General features: G+C 39.5%; 1 protein-coding gene across 1 annotated transcript in view; it reads left to right on the top strand.

The window, feature by feature from the left end:
- GADL1 (glutamate decarboxylase like 1) overlaps nt 1-14328 on the top strand; it is a 162798-nt gene that overhangs the window by 15233 nt on the left and 133237 nt on the right. Inside the window, exon 2 of the mRNA XM_032861030.1 lies at nt 10445-10617. Within this exon, the coding sequence (XP_032716921.1) occupies nt 10445-10617 (173 nt within the window). The remainder of the gene's footprint in view (nt 1-10444; nt 10618-14328) is intronic.

Raw genomic sequence — 14328 nt, 5'->3', positions numbered from 1 at the left:
GATCTGTTACACACCATTCCATGAGTACTTAATTTATCGACATCAGAGTAGCAATGAGACATGTGAGTATTCCCCAGAACAAACACGTTGACCATAGATCAGGGATACCATCAATAGTGCATTTTATGTGACTGTGTTGGCTCCCAGGTAGGTTCAAATTTTTAGAATATTTGCTCTGATTTTATATGGGGGTGAGGCTGATTCTGTGTATGTAAAGGATGAGAAGGAAGATGCTGGTGGCAGCCTCAACTTCTTTCGTACTTCACTGAGCAGTTCATTTCTGTCCCTAAATGTGCATACTCCACTCAGCAATGCATTTGCCCTGCAAGTGACAGAGTCCTCCCTCCATAGTAGGCAGTTTAGACCATCTATTTTTACTTTAAGATGATTCTTGGAAGGGTCTGTTATTCTAAGCAGCTTCTCAGTATATTCCTTATAATCACATGTTAGAAACTCAATAAAAAAGTTATGATAAGTAAGGTTTCCTGCATTTGAGTTTGGCTTCATATGACTGTCACAACATGTGTGTTGAGATGGTAAGGAGTTGAGAGTTACTGTCCTCTAGTCATCTAGAAAATGATCTGCCAAAGGCCTAGGCTAGGAGGTAGAACCCAGGGCACAGATGAGCTTTGTATCGGAGTTAATCAACAGATCATGCAAATGAGGCACCCATTTATAGCATTTATTTAAATTTTCATTTAAATTGCTGGTTAAATGGAACACATTTAAAATTCTGAAGTCAACACTTGAGCAAATTGGTTTTAAAACTATATATTAAATTGTAGCACATTACAATTTAATGCATAGTTCCGATATAATTGCTTATTGTTTTAGGAGTACAAAATATATGTCCAAATAGTTTAGTGTGGTTGATGAGACACAAGAAGCAGTGTTTTCTTGTTTGCCTTTTTTGAAAAAAGTAGGATGTGGTAATTATCAACATGGTGCCTGAACTCAGGGTTTCTGGCTTTGAATTCTGCTTCTACCACTTACTGGTGTCTGGGCAGTTTTTTGTAATCTCTCTGGCCTCAGTTACTCTGTCTGTTAAATGGAGTTAATAAAGATATTTTCCTCACAAGGTTATTATGAGGCCTAAATGAAATAATTTGTACAAGGTGCCTAGCTCAGTACCTGATCCATTGTAAATATTTTATGTTAACTACTGGTACTATTTTATAAGTAATTATGGCATCTGCTACTAGAAAAGATAAAATCACACAGGTGGCTCCATCTGTGGCTTGCATTATATTTCTTTTTGGCAGTGTTGTACTAAACTCTTTTTGCTAAGACAGTACTCTATTCATTGACCTCAGTCATCCAGACTTGTATTTAAGGAGAATATTTTTAAAAAGAGAAAATAAAACAGCAAGCTTATTTTCTGACAGTAACTGGATGATCTCCGAGTTTTAGAGAGTAATAAAAAGATAGATGGGGAATTCTGAAGGTCTAGATTTATACAGAGTAAGGCATGTCTAGTTGGTTTTAGCTTTCCTTACCTGGAAATGGCTACAGAAGCTAAGTTATTCAGAGTATGAGTTATGGTTGTCTTGTTTCACAGAACACAGAATGACTCTTGCTCACTTTTTGGGGGAGTGTACTGAAAGGATTTTGGAACTCACAGAATTGGAAAGAGAGGTGAATAATTAGGGCTTCAAAAAGACAGAAACTGGGCACCTGGGTGGCTCAGTGGGTTAAGCCGTTGCCTTTGGCTCAGGTCATGATCTCGGAGTCCTAGAATCGAGTCTCGCATCGGGCTCTCTGCTCAGCAGGGAGCCTGCTTCCCTCTCTCTCTCTGCCTGCCTCTCTGTCTACTTGTAATCTCTCCCTGTCAAATAAATAAACAAAATCTTAAAAAAAAAAAAGACAGAAACTAAGGCAACTCTGGGCATCTAAAATGCCTGCTACTTTTAGGTACCTGAGATACCCACAAAAGAGCACAACCTTAATTGGTAGTCATGCCAAGACCATGTCTGGTAGGAAGGGTGGTCCAAGTTGGGATGCTTGTTAGTCCCAAAATGCCCTAATCAAACAATCAGACTAAAAATGGATATTCTTGCTACTCAGTCTTATCTCAGAAAACATGAGACATTGACACAGCAAGGAGTCAAATCTGATGTTTCATAAATATATGTAGACAAGAAGCAAGATGGAGAGTCAAAGAGGACAAGGAGCCAAGGTGGCACAGGGGAAAAATGATGGCACAAACTGTGACTACAAGGGTGGCAATGGCCAATGAAGGAGAGGGGACACACAGTGAGAACAGCTCCTGGGAAATCTATTGCACCTTGGTGCTGTAGCTCCCACTGAGCCAAATGAAAGCATATCCTCCATAGCCAAGTTCTCTAGCCTGGAGCTGAAAAATGGGTCTGAAATTTACTATGTGGGTATGACAAATTCAGTTTTCTCATAGAGTCTGTCTACATTCAAGTCCTTGCAAGGTAAAGTTGTACCCATCAGAAAAGTTCCTAAGTTTTAGAGCTGGGATGGTGGGTGGGTGGGGTTAGTTTCAAGAGCTCCCTATCAATATGACAAGCTAAGACATACAATAGCAGTGTATATAGCTTATCAAGTAATGTTTACTCAAACAATAGGAAGAAATGACTCTGGAAAACCTACTCTCCTGAAAATATCAGAAGTTTAACCAATTCCTGGCCTAATGTTCAGTGAAAGGAAAACCTTCCTGAAATTAAAATAATTATCAATACACATTATCCAATATTCAGTATCAACAGAGCGGGTATAAAAGTCATAAACTTCAACACCATAAAAGCCATAAATGACAAGCCCACAACTAATATCATCCTCAAAGGTAGAAAGCCTTTCTTCCAAGATTAAGAACAAGACAAGGATGCTTACTCTTACTGTTTTTATTCAACATAGTATTAAGAGTTCATAGTCAAAGAAATTAGGCAAAAAAAAAAAAAAATTAAAGACATCTGAATTGAAAAAGGAGAAGTCACTATTTACAGATGACGTGATAATATAAATAAAAAACCTTAAAGATTTCATCAAAAAGTTGTTAGAACTTATAAATGAATTTAGTAAAGTTGCAAGATAAAAAAATCAATACACAAAATATGCTGAATTTCTACATAATAATAACAAACCATCAGAAAGAGAAAACAATTCCATTTACAACTTCATCAAAAAGGAATAAAGTACATAGGGATAAATTTAACCGAGTGAAAGACATGTATATTGAAAACTATAAGACATTAAGAAAAAAATTGAAGAAGACACAAATAAATGCAAATATATTCCATGTTCATGGGTTGGAAGAATTAATATTGTTAAAATGTCCATACTACCCAAAACAATGTACAGATTCAATGCAATCACTACCAAAATTCCAATGGTGTATTTCTAAAAAAATAGAACAAATAATCATAAAATTTGTAGGGGACCACACACACACACACACACACACACCTAAAAGCCAAGGCAACTTTGAGAAAGAACAAAGCTGGAAGCATCATGTTCCATGATTTCAAACTATATTACAAAGCTATCATAATCAAAACAGTATACTACTGGCATTAAAACAGACACATAGGAGCACTTGTCACTCAGCTGGTTAAGCATCTGCCTTCAGCTAAGGTCATGATCCCAGAGTCCTCGGCTTGAGCCCCACATCCTGTTCTCTGCTCAGCAGAGAGCCTACTTCTCCCTTTCCCTCTGCCTGCCACTCTGCCTGCTTCTGCTCATTCTTTCTCTCTTTCAAATAAATAAATAAAATCTAAAAACAACAACAACAACAAAAACAAAAACAGATGCATAGATCAATGGAACAGAACAGAGACCAGAAATAAACCCACACATATATAGTCAATTAATTTATGACAAAGGAACCAAGAATATACAATGTGGAAAGGGCAGTTGCTTTAATAAATGGCATTAGGAGAACTAAAAAATCATATGCAAAAGAAAGAAACTCAAGTACTATCTTATAGCATACACAAAAATTAACTCAAAATGGATTAAAAATTTGAACATAAGGCCTGAAACCATAAAATTCTTAGAAGAAAACAAAGGCCCTAAGCTCTTTAACATAAGTCTTCGAGATGAAAACAAAAACTAAGAGCAACAAAAGCAAATATAAATAAAAGTTTGCACAGCAAAGGAAATCATTGGCAAAATGGAAGAGTAACCTGCTGAATGGGAGAATATACTTGCAAATTGTATATCTGATAAGGAGCTAATATCTAAAATATATAAAGAACACATAACTCGATAGCAAAGAAGCAATCAGATTAAACAATCTGATTAAAAAATGAACAGAAGATCTGAACAGACATTTTTCCAAAGAAGACATACAGACGGCCAACAAGTGCATGAAAAGAAGCTCAGCATCACTCATCATCAGAGAAATGCAAACCAAAATCTCACTGAGATATCACCTCACACTTATTAGAATGGCTAGTATCAAAAAGACTAGAAATAAATGTTGGTGAGGATGTGGAGAAAAAGGAATGTTTGTGCACTGTTGGTGGGAATGCAAATTGGTGCTGCCACTTGGAAAACAGTATGGAGATACCTCAAAAAATTAACAATAGAACTATCACATGATCCAGTGGTTCCACTTTTGGGTACTTATCTGAAGAAAATAAAACCAGTGGCTTGGAAAAAATATGTGCATCCCTATGCTTATTGCAGCATTATTTACAGTAGCCAAGACATGTAAGCAGCCCAAATGCTTATTGATGGATGAATGGATAAAAAATTATGGTATTTGTATGTCATGCATATATATATATATAAATATATATGTAGTGGAACATCATTCAGCCATAAGAAAGAATGAAATCTTGCCATCTGAAGCAACGCGGTTGGACTTCAAGACCATTATGCTAAGTGAAATAAGTCAGACAAAGACAAATATTGTATGATTTCTCATATACAGAATCTAAAACACACACACACACACACACACACACACACACACAGGCTCATAGAAGCAGAGAACAGATTGGTGGTTGTCTGAGATGGGGAGTCAGTGTGGGAGAAATAAGTGAAGGGGGTCAAAAGACAAAAAGAAAACAAACAAAAAAGTGACAACACCAACCAAGGCCTGTTTGAGGAGCAGAACAGCCTGGGCTGATGCTTACAGTTGTGCAGGTTGTACACTGCATGTTCTAAATGGCACCATTTACAACTCTATCTAGAAAAAAATTAAATGATAGATAGATAGGTAGATAGATGAGAGATGGGATTTGTGGTACATCATGCATTTATTGGCCATTGGCAGGCTCTGACAGATTTTTTTTTTTTAATGCTTTAGAGACTCCCTTGTGAGGAACTTGTCTTCTCAGAAAATGGATGGTGTTTAAGGTCTGAACTCTTTCATTAAAGGGGGTGCCTTGGTGTCTCAGCAGAGTCTGAATCATTTGTCTAGCATCCCAGATGCTAACACACAGGATCTCATAAAACAAAATCCTGGGTGATGGGAAAATGTCACCTCCAAGAAATGTTATATGTTCGCCAATGTTTGCAAGACAGGAGCTGATGCATGGATGCACTTGGCACCTGCTGCCTTCTAGCGTGCTTATTCAGTCCTCCAAGGCTGTCCATTACTAAGGATAGGAATTGAGTCTACTTCATCTCATGGTCATTATTACCTCCCTAATATGGCTTTAGAAACTGTAGATGCCTGCAGAGTAGCATCTTATTGTTCCTTCAGAGAACTTCAATGTTACTTACCTCGGCTTCACTACCTGCTAGCTCTGTGACATTGGGTAAGCCATTTCCAGCCTCTGTGTCTCCGTTTCTTCAGCCATAACACTGAGTAACTAACTGGAGTTTTTGTGACAATCAAATGTGTTAAATCTGTAAAACTTTGAGGACAGATTCTGGAACAGAGCCTGTAGACATGTCTTGTGTTGCTGTAAATTTTGAGATCCTAACTCCCCAGGGAGACTGAGATTCTTGAGGACATGACACACTTCATCTGTTTGGCCCCAAACTGATGTGTGGCACATGGTAGGTGATTGCTATATGCTTGTTGAAATGAATGCCTAAGTAGGAAAAGGGGAGGGAAAGCCTTGACAACTGAAGATGTTTGAGTTAGAGAGGACCTTAGGGGGTCACCCAGAACAGTGAATCCTAAGTCCACCTGCATGTTGGTGTAAGTTAGAGCACATTCTGGTTTCCAGATTCTGGACCCCAGCCTGAATAAAATCTTTAGTACCAACTCAGAAATCTGAATCTTACTAGGCTTTCCTAAAGATTTTCTGGCAGCCAGCCTGGCACTTTCCTTCAATTGTCTCCTATTTTATGGATAAGGAAATTGAGGCACAGAGAGGTTGTGTTATCCCAGGATCAAGGAGCTTGGGAGAAGTTAAGTGAGACTAGAACTCAGCTTACATGACATCTTGGCCACTGGGTTGTGTAGGGGTCTTTGGATTCTGTGAAGAGGTTAGATAGGATGACTTCCCATATACCTCTACTGTTAGCCAGGTGGTCCTCAGAATTGTTGAATGCCTACCCATGCCAGCTGCCTAACAGGTTTCTGGGATGTCCAGAAAAATAAGACAGGCATCCTTTTCCTGGAGGACTTTAGATTCTGGTGCAAAAAATAAGGCCTTTGCACAGAAACCACAGTGTAAGATGGAAAGTGACAAGGAAAGAGGTCTAGACAACTGTCCACCCAGTGGGGGCTGAACTCCTTAACCACCATCTTATGTCCTGAGCATCATGGCAGGACGTTTTGCTCCCTTCACAGGGGCAGTTCCCTACACCATGGCCCCTCTTTTGACTCTTCCACAGGGAGTAACTCACTGGCCCCTTGGTCTAGAGTTCATTACCCAGGTCATTTGGCCACTCTGAGTTTCACTTAATGCTCTGTGCACTCATATATTTAATAAGTAGTGCTGATTTCTCATTACTGCCAACTAAAATGTATTGAGTTAGCTAATATTAATAACATTTACTAAGTGCCCACTATGTAGCAGACAGTGCTTTAAGTCTTTGTCTTTGTTAACTCACTTAGTCCTATGTGAAAGGAAGAGGCCACTGCTCTGTATCTGAAACAGTTTGAAGCTGATTTTATTGTTTTCAACAAGGAAATCTGAACATCGCTTTGAGCAAAGCAAAAGTTGAGCTTATACAGATCTTTGGAAGGCACAGGATTGATGAATTGGTGGAAATTCAGAAGTCCGAGAGTTTAGAGGTTGGCTGCCTTTCACACTTGGAAGTGTGGTTCCCAGGGTGAGGCTGGACGGGCTGACTTTCAGAGGTCAAGTGCCTACCAGAAAGGGAAGGAGAGAGCATAGAAAGACAGTGGCTGCAACAAAAGTATAGCGAGGAGAGGAAAGTGGGAGTCTTCATTTGCAGTTTCCTTTCACAGTTCAGAGACCACAACTCGGCTTTGCCTGTTGACCCTGTTCTCGCGTTCTTCTGGTCCCTACAGCATCTTCTGTAGGCCATGAATTGTATGAACTGTACTCTACATCTAGCCCATCCCTAGCTAAATGTGTCTCTTGCTCAGTTAGGTCAGGTAACCTGCAATAGCATCTCGGAAAAGGGGGACATCATCACTGGTCGGTTGAAGGACCAGGGAGGGCTTCTTTTATTTAGTAGCAAATGCATTTGTATCAAACTCCTATAAGCTGTCGGTCACTTTCTTTCTGGGTGCTACAGAAACAAAAGTGAAACCCACAGACACAAGCTTACACTCTTAGAGAGCCAAACCTCTACTGGAGAGACAGATGATCACACAAGTAAATGGGAAATGTATATGATCTGTCACATGGTGGTCACTGGTTTTGAGTCATATAAAGCAGAGTAAGAAGGTGGGGTGAGAAGGGGTTATGGTTTGAAATAAGGTTGTCAAGGAGGCCTCTTTGAGAAGCTCATGTTTAAGAAAGAGTGAAGAGTAGTGAAGAAGCCAAAGTGGATAAGACTTCATGAGCTTGGAGGACAGTAATAAGAGTTGAGGTTTGATGTCCAACAGATCATGGGGACAGGGGATCATTTAGGGTCTTGAGCTCATTATGACTTTGAGTTTTTGTTTGATGAGATAAAAAGCCCTTGGATGGTTTAAGTCATCCTGTGAACTGACTTATCTCTTTGAAGGTACATAGGAGCTATGATGTTGAGCACAGTCTACACAGCATGCAGGACAAGGGTGGGAGCTGTTTGTGTGTGTGTGGTGATAGGGGGTTAGTTGGGAGGCTACTGCACTAACCCAAGCATTTGATGCTGGTTTGGACTAAGGCAGTAGGGGAGTGGGTCATGAAAAATAGATTCTGGATATATCCTTCATGGAAGATTCTTCCCATTGAAAAACTTCATTATTAACCCAGCGATTAAGTAATTTAGTGGTTAGATTGGAAGTCCTGGGTATGCATCTCAGAAGGTCAGAGTATGGCCTACTATACAGTCTCCAGAGGATCTTTTCCAACCCGGGAAAAGATGGGGGAGAAAGAGGCACATATTCACATCTGGCAATAGAAATAGAATATATCTATCAGGAAGAGGCACCACCTATATCCAATTCTTCATTGTTTTTTTGATTGTATTTTTTCATAGATAATTGCATGAAATATGGGGATTTCTTAAATTGATTGCTGTGGAGAGAAAGATGACTTAAATTTCAATTTCACTACTTTTCTGGTTGCAAGTGGGTGTTTGACATTTTTTAGTGTGAGTGAGAGAGAGACAGAGAGAGAGAGAGAGAGAGAGAGATTGATTTTGAGAGAGCTAGAGAGTGGCTGCTATTCCCTGAACAATAAAATCTTGAAATTCTACTAATGAGGTTAAGAAACCTAACTTTTTCTGTGTGCCTAATAATAGCACAGCCTACTGACATAACCAGGGTTCCCTGAATAATTGCCCTCTTTTTCCAGCTTATTTTTAGGATTAAAATTTGGGGGAGGAAAGTGCCTCTAGGTGTACAGCCTTTCCATCTAAAAGCTCAATTCCAAGGCTTCACCATTTGGCCCTAAACCATGTTGAATGCATCCTTTCAAGTGAAAGATAAGTAAAAGTGAAGGATGGAACTAAAATTCATCATTGGAGCTCTGAATGGTTCAGCCTTCAGGGTGAGGATAAAGGATTGATCCTTCGCGGCAGACCCCGTCTTTCCCGAATTGGGGAATCAGCCTGTGCCATATTTTATCTGCCTCCATGGATACCATTTGAGTTCACCAATAATAGAAATAAAAGGTTTATAAAGCCACAGAATTTTACCAAAATGTATTCTTCTAAGGAAAAGACAGACTTAGGGCATAATAAATGTTAATACTTCTAGAGCCCTTGGTAAGCATAAAAATATTTGAAATACCTATGGACCATCAGCATATTTATGGTAGATTTAAAAAATATAAGTAAGGAGTGCCTGGGTGGCTTAGTAGGTTAAATGTCTGCCTTCGGCTCAGGTCATGATCCCAGGGTCCTGGGATCGAGCCCCATGTTGGGCTACCTTCTTAATGGAAAACCTGCTTCTCCTTCTCCCACTTCCCCTGCTTGTGTTCCCTCTTTGACTGTGTCTTTCTCTGTCAAATAAATAAATAAAATCTTTTTTTTTAAAAAAGAAAGATAGTTTTTAAAACTGTTTCTGTACATTTCCACAGCCCAGTGAATATGTATATACCTTATAGGGAGGAGAGAGAGAGACACTGATTCGAGAAAGAATAAAATTGAATCCAAGCTTGTGGCAGATATTGGTGGAATATTTGGATTCAGTAGCCAGAATTATTTTTGGGGAAGGCTATTTTGGGTAGGCAGTAACCTTTCTTCTCAGATATAGATTTCCATGTTGACTTTTAACCTTTAGTTACTGAGTGACAATTGCATACTCCTGAAGGTGTTCTGTTCCATCCTTCTGCCTGTGCCTAGGCTGCAAGTTTGAGGGCATCAAATGTGGGTACACCAACTATCACTCAACTCACTTTCTTTTATTCTCCATTCATAAGAGAGTGGCTGAGTACATGGACAGAGGGGATCTCAGGGACAAAGCAGTGTCTTTGATATAAAGGGTCATTTAAACATGGGCTTAAAATGTAAAATGAAGAGAGGTGATATGTTAATAACTTCTTCTTCTTTAGGAATGACTTATTCCTACAAAGAGAATATATGGCAATCCTTAGCAAATTCAAAAGAGCGTGTGTGCACAAAACAGACACGGGCTCATGTCTACTATGATCTTTCTGTGCATGTGTTTGAAAGGTATTTGGAAGAGCGAGTAAAATGGGTTGAATTTACATTTCTTGAGCTCTTCTACACTTGCTGATGTCAAACAAGATTCTACAGGAATGTTAAATAGAAGTGTCTTTCCTTAACTCTACGATGCCATTGGAAACCATAAACAACTGTCAGCTTCAACGCCCCGAATGTATTAAAAGAAGATAGGCCATTTGAAGCTGGGATAGTGGTCCTGCCTCCCCTTGTGTTTTGTTGTGATCTAATTAGGTTATGTCTCAAATGTGATTTTTCTGTGTGCTTCCAGGAGATACGCATCCACAAGATATGATTCCAAGTAAGAAGAGCGCTGTTCTTGTGGATGGGGTTGTACTGAATGGCCCCACGACAGACGCAAGAGCAGGAGAAAAGTTTGTTGAAGAGGCCTGTAGGCTAATAATGGAAGAGGTGGTTTTGAAGGCTACAGATGTCAGTGAGAAGGTAAAAAGAAAAGACAATCTATGAGAAACCCCCATAATGGGAAAGATGGTTCTTTCCAAATCTGATGGTTAGATGTAAGGGAAATGGGAAGCTCATGTTATGATGACCTTTGTACTTTTGTTTCAAGGGGACCCCAGCCACCAAAGAAGGTGCCCCTCACCCCCCACCCAGTATCTCTTTTCCTGGAGGCATTGGCTGTTAACTTTGCAAGCCATCACTTGTTGGGAGATTGGCTGAGACCTCAGGCCTTGAGAGCATAAAGCACAAGGATGGAGCCTTCTGCCCTATAACCATATAGGTTATAGATAACTGGAGGATCTTGATGTATATACTCTCTGAAACATACTCTGCTCTCCATCTTCTTGGGAGCCTTCTTTTTGTTTCTAGGAAAAAATAAGCTTAATGTCGAAAAGCGTATGAAAAGATTTTAAGTTTATCTGAGGGTCCTTCCAGGAGCTGGTCTGCGCTTAGCCTAGAAAACCTGGATTGTTAAGTCTGACTTAACCAGCACCAGTTGCTGGTTCTAAGACTCAGAGTCAGGCTCAAGTTCAGCTTCAAATGGATACCGCAATTTTTACTAGTGAATTCTACTCTTAAGAGTACTTACTATGTGCCAGGTGATGTGGTCAGGATTACTCCATATGAATTTTTGTATTCACTTCTTACAAAAGCACTAAGAAGCAGGGGCTATATGTGAACTCTATTTTAGAGATGAGGAAAGAAGTGAGGCACAAGGAGGTCAAGTACTTTGCCCAAGATCCCATGTTAATATCAGAGCTAGCACTAAAATTTAGGCAGTCTGGCTTTCAGTCTGGGCCGTTCACTTGTTCTCTGTGTGTCTCTTACAATTGCTAAATTATCCTTTATTACATTGATTATCTTTCATATCGAAATTGAATTATCAAAAAATAGAGGTAGAGAAGGGATTTTTATTCCAATTCTGTTAGTCAAAAGTAAATGTCATTTTAAATAAGATTTTGAATGTGAAGTTGTATTTACTCTGAATTTTTGATCACACACATTTGGACAAACTAATAGGAAAATAGATCGAAATGTCCTGTGAACTTAGAATACCTATATTCAAGGCAAGATGTCTGATGGTATTTCTTGATTATATATTTATAATTGCATATTTTCTGGTCTTATCTGTACTTGTGAAATATTTTGGACCTGCTTTACTTTGGAGCACACTGCTTTTCTGGTAAGCTTTTTCCCCCCCTTTTTAATTGTCCTTTATTCAGTCATTAAATATTAATTGAGTGTTAGCTACAGGTAAGCCATTATATTTGGCCCTGGAGGATATAAAGACAAATAAGATAAAGGCTCAGCTTTGAACAGAATTTACAGTCTAATTGGAAGGATAAGTTTTCATTGGAAAGGAGAACAGGGGGTCCCAATAAGAATGTGATAAATGTGTGTAATGAGGGCAGACTTCAGGGGTTTCATAGAAGAGTGGTCTTCTGAACTTTGTTGTGGGATGTGAAGGTCAAGCAAGATTTTGATGGGCAGGGAGAAGTTGATCCATGTGTGTTAAGGAAAGTAGGAAGGTAAAGGATGGAAAGAGCACTGCAAAAGAGAACTTAGAGTGTCTAGAAAGAAGGGCTCATATAGGTGACTAATGGAAGGTAAGACAAGAAGGGAAAGCTTACGATCTGAAGTCATCAATGAAGGATGCCCCATATTGACTGCAATACATTAGCCCTACAAGCTATCCACCTGAAGCTGGGTTGAAAACTATGCTGTAGTTGGGGGGAAGGAGGTGGAGACTTTATGTCATTAACTTAATCTAGCTTTGTCAGAGATCCAACAGGGCACCACTCAGATACATCCCTGCACTCTGAGATGATTACTTCTCGTGTCTTCTCTTGTAGACATTCTTTCTCAGACACTTTTTAAAAAATCGAGTTATAATTTACATCTAGTAAAATTTGCTCCCTCTTGGGTGTAGAGTTACATGAGTTCGCTAAGTCTGTATTTTTTGCCTTTTCCAGAATGTGAGACAGGTGGAATCCAATCACAAGGGGCCCTCTGAGTCGTGCAATTTTCCATCCACTAAATGCATTTGAGATTTAATCATGTTGTGTAAATCAGAATACCTAATTTTACTGCATTGCACTTTACTGCACTTTGTGAATAGCATGTTTTCTACAGTTTGGAGGTTTGTGGCATCCTTGCATCCAGCAAGACTATTGGGGTCATTTTTCCAACAACATTTGCTTACTTTGCATCTCTGTGTCACCTTTCCATAATTCTGACAATATTTCAAACTTTTTTGTTGTTGTTGGACTTGTTACATGTTATAACATATTATAAAACATATTATATATATTATAACATCATATCATAAAATATAATGGTATTTTTATAGTTTTTTATAATCAGGGATCTCTGATGTTACTCTTGTAATTGTTTTGAGGGATCACAAACCACACCCATATAGGACAGTGAGCTTATTGATAATGTTGTGTGTGTTCTGACTATTCTACTCGTTGTCAGTTCCCGTCTCTTGCCCCCTCCTTGGGTCTCCCTATTCTGAGACGCAAGAAGATTGAAATAAGGCCAATGAATAACCCTGAAATGATCTCTAAGTATTCATCTGAAAGGAAGAGGTGCATGTCTCTCAATTTAAATCAAAAGCCAGGAATGATGCAGCTTAGTGAGGAAGGCACTTGGAAAGCCGAGACAGGCCAAAAGCTAGGCCTTTTGCCCCAGAGAGCCAGCCACATTGTGACTACAAAAGGAAAAGTTCTTGAAGGAAATTAAAAGCGCTACTCCAGTGAACACATGAATGACAGGGAAGTAAAACAAACTTACTGTTGATCTGGAGAAAGATTTAGTGGTCTGGATAGAAGGTCAAACCAGCCATAACACTCCCTTCAACCAAAGCCTCATCCAGAGCAAGGCCCTCGCTCTCCTCTAGTCTAGGAAAGCTGAGAGAGGTGAGGAAGCCACAGAAGAGAAGGATGAAGCTAGCAGAGGATGGTTCATGAGGTTTAAGGGAAGAAGCCGTCCCTGTAACATAAGAGTTCAGAGCGAAGCAGCAAGGGCTGATGTAGAAGCTGCAGAAAGTGATCCAGAAGACCTACACTAAACATCGGATGTTTCAGTATAGATGATACAACCTTATGCCTGAAGAAGGTGCCATCTAGGCCTTTCAGAGCTAGAGAGGAGAGGCCAGTGCCTGGCTTCGAAGCTTCAGCAGGCTGACTCTCTTGTTAGGGGCTAATGCCGCTGATGACTTGAAGCTGCAGCCAGTGCTCATTGGCTATTCTGAAAACTCAAGGGCCTTTAAGAGTGATGCTAAATCTATTCTGTCTGTGCTCTGCAAATGGAAAGACAAAGCCTGGGTGACAGCACATCTGTTTACAACAAGGTTTACTGAATATTTCAAGCCCCCAGTTGAGACCTACTGCTAAGAAAATAAAGATTCCTTTCAAAATATTGCCACTTTTGACAATGCACGTTGTCACCCGAGAGCTCTGTAGAGATGTGTAAGATTAATGGAATCATTAACGTGACGTCCACTCTGTAGCCCATGGATCAAGGAGTAATTTTGACTCTCAGGTCTTACCATTTTAAAAAGACATTTGATAAGGTTATAGCTACCCTAGAAAGTCATTCTTCCGATGGATTTGGGCAAAGTCAATTGGAAACCTTCTGGAAAGGATTCACCATTCTAGATGCCATAAATAACATTTGAGATACATGGGA

This window comes from Lontra canadensis, unplaced genomic scaffold (genome assembly GCF_010015895.1).
Source record: "Lontra canadensis isolate GAN:19392208 unplaced genomic scaffold, GSC_riverotter_1.0 scaffold20, whole genome shotgun sequence".
NCBI classification, from domain to species: Eukaryota; Metazoa; Chordata; class Mammalia; order Carnivora; family Mustelidae; genus Lontra; species Lontra canadensis.
Note: the sequence above shows the minus strand (reverse complement) of the source record. Positions and strands in the feature narration are given on the sequence as shown.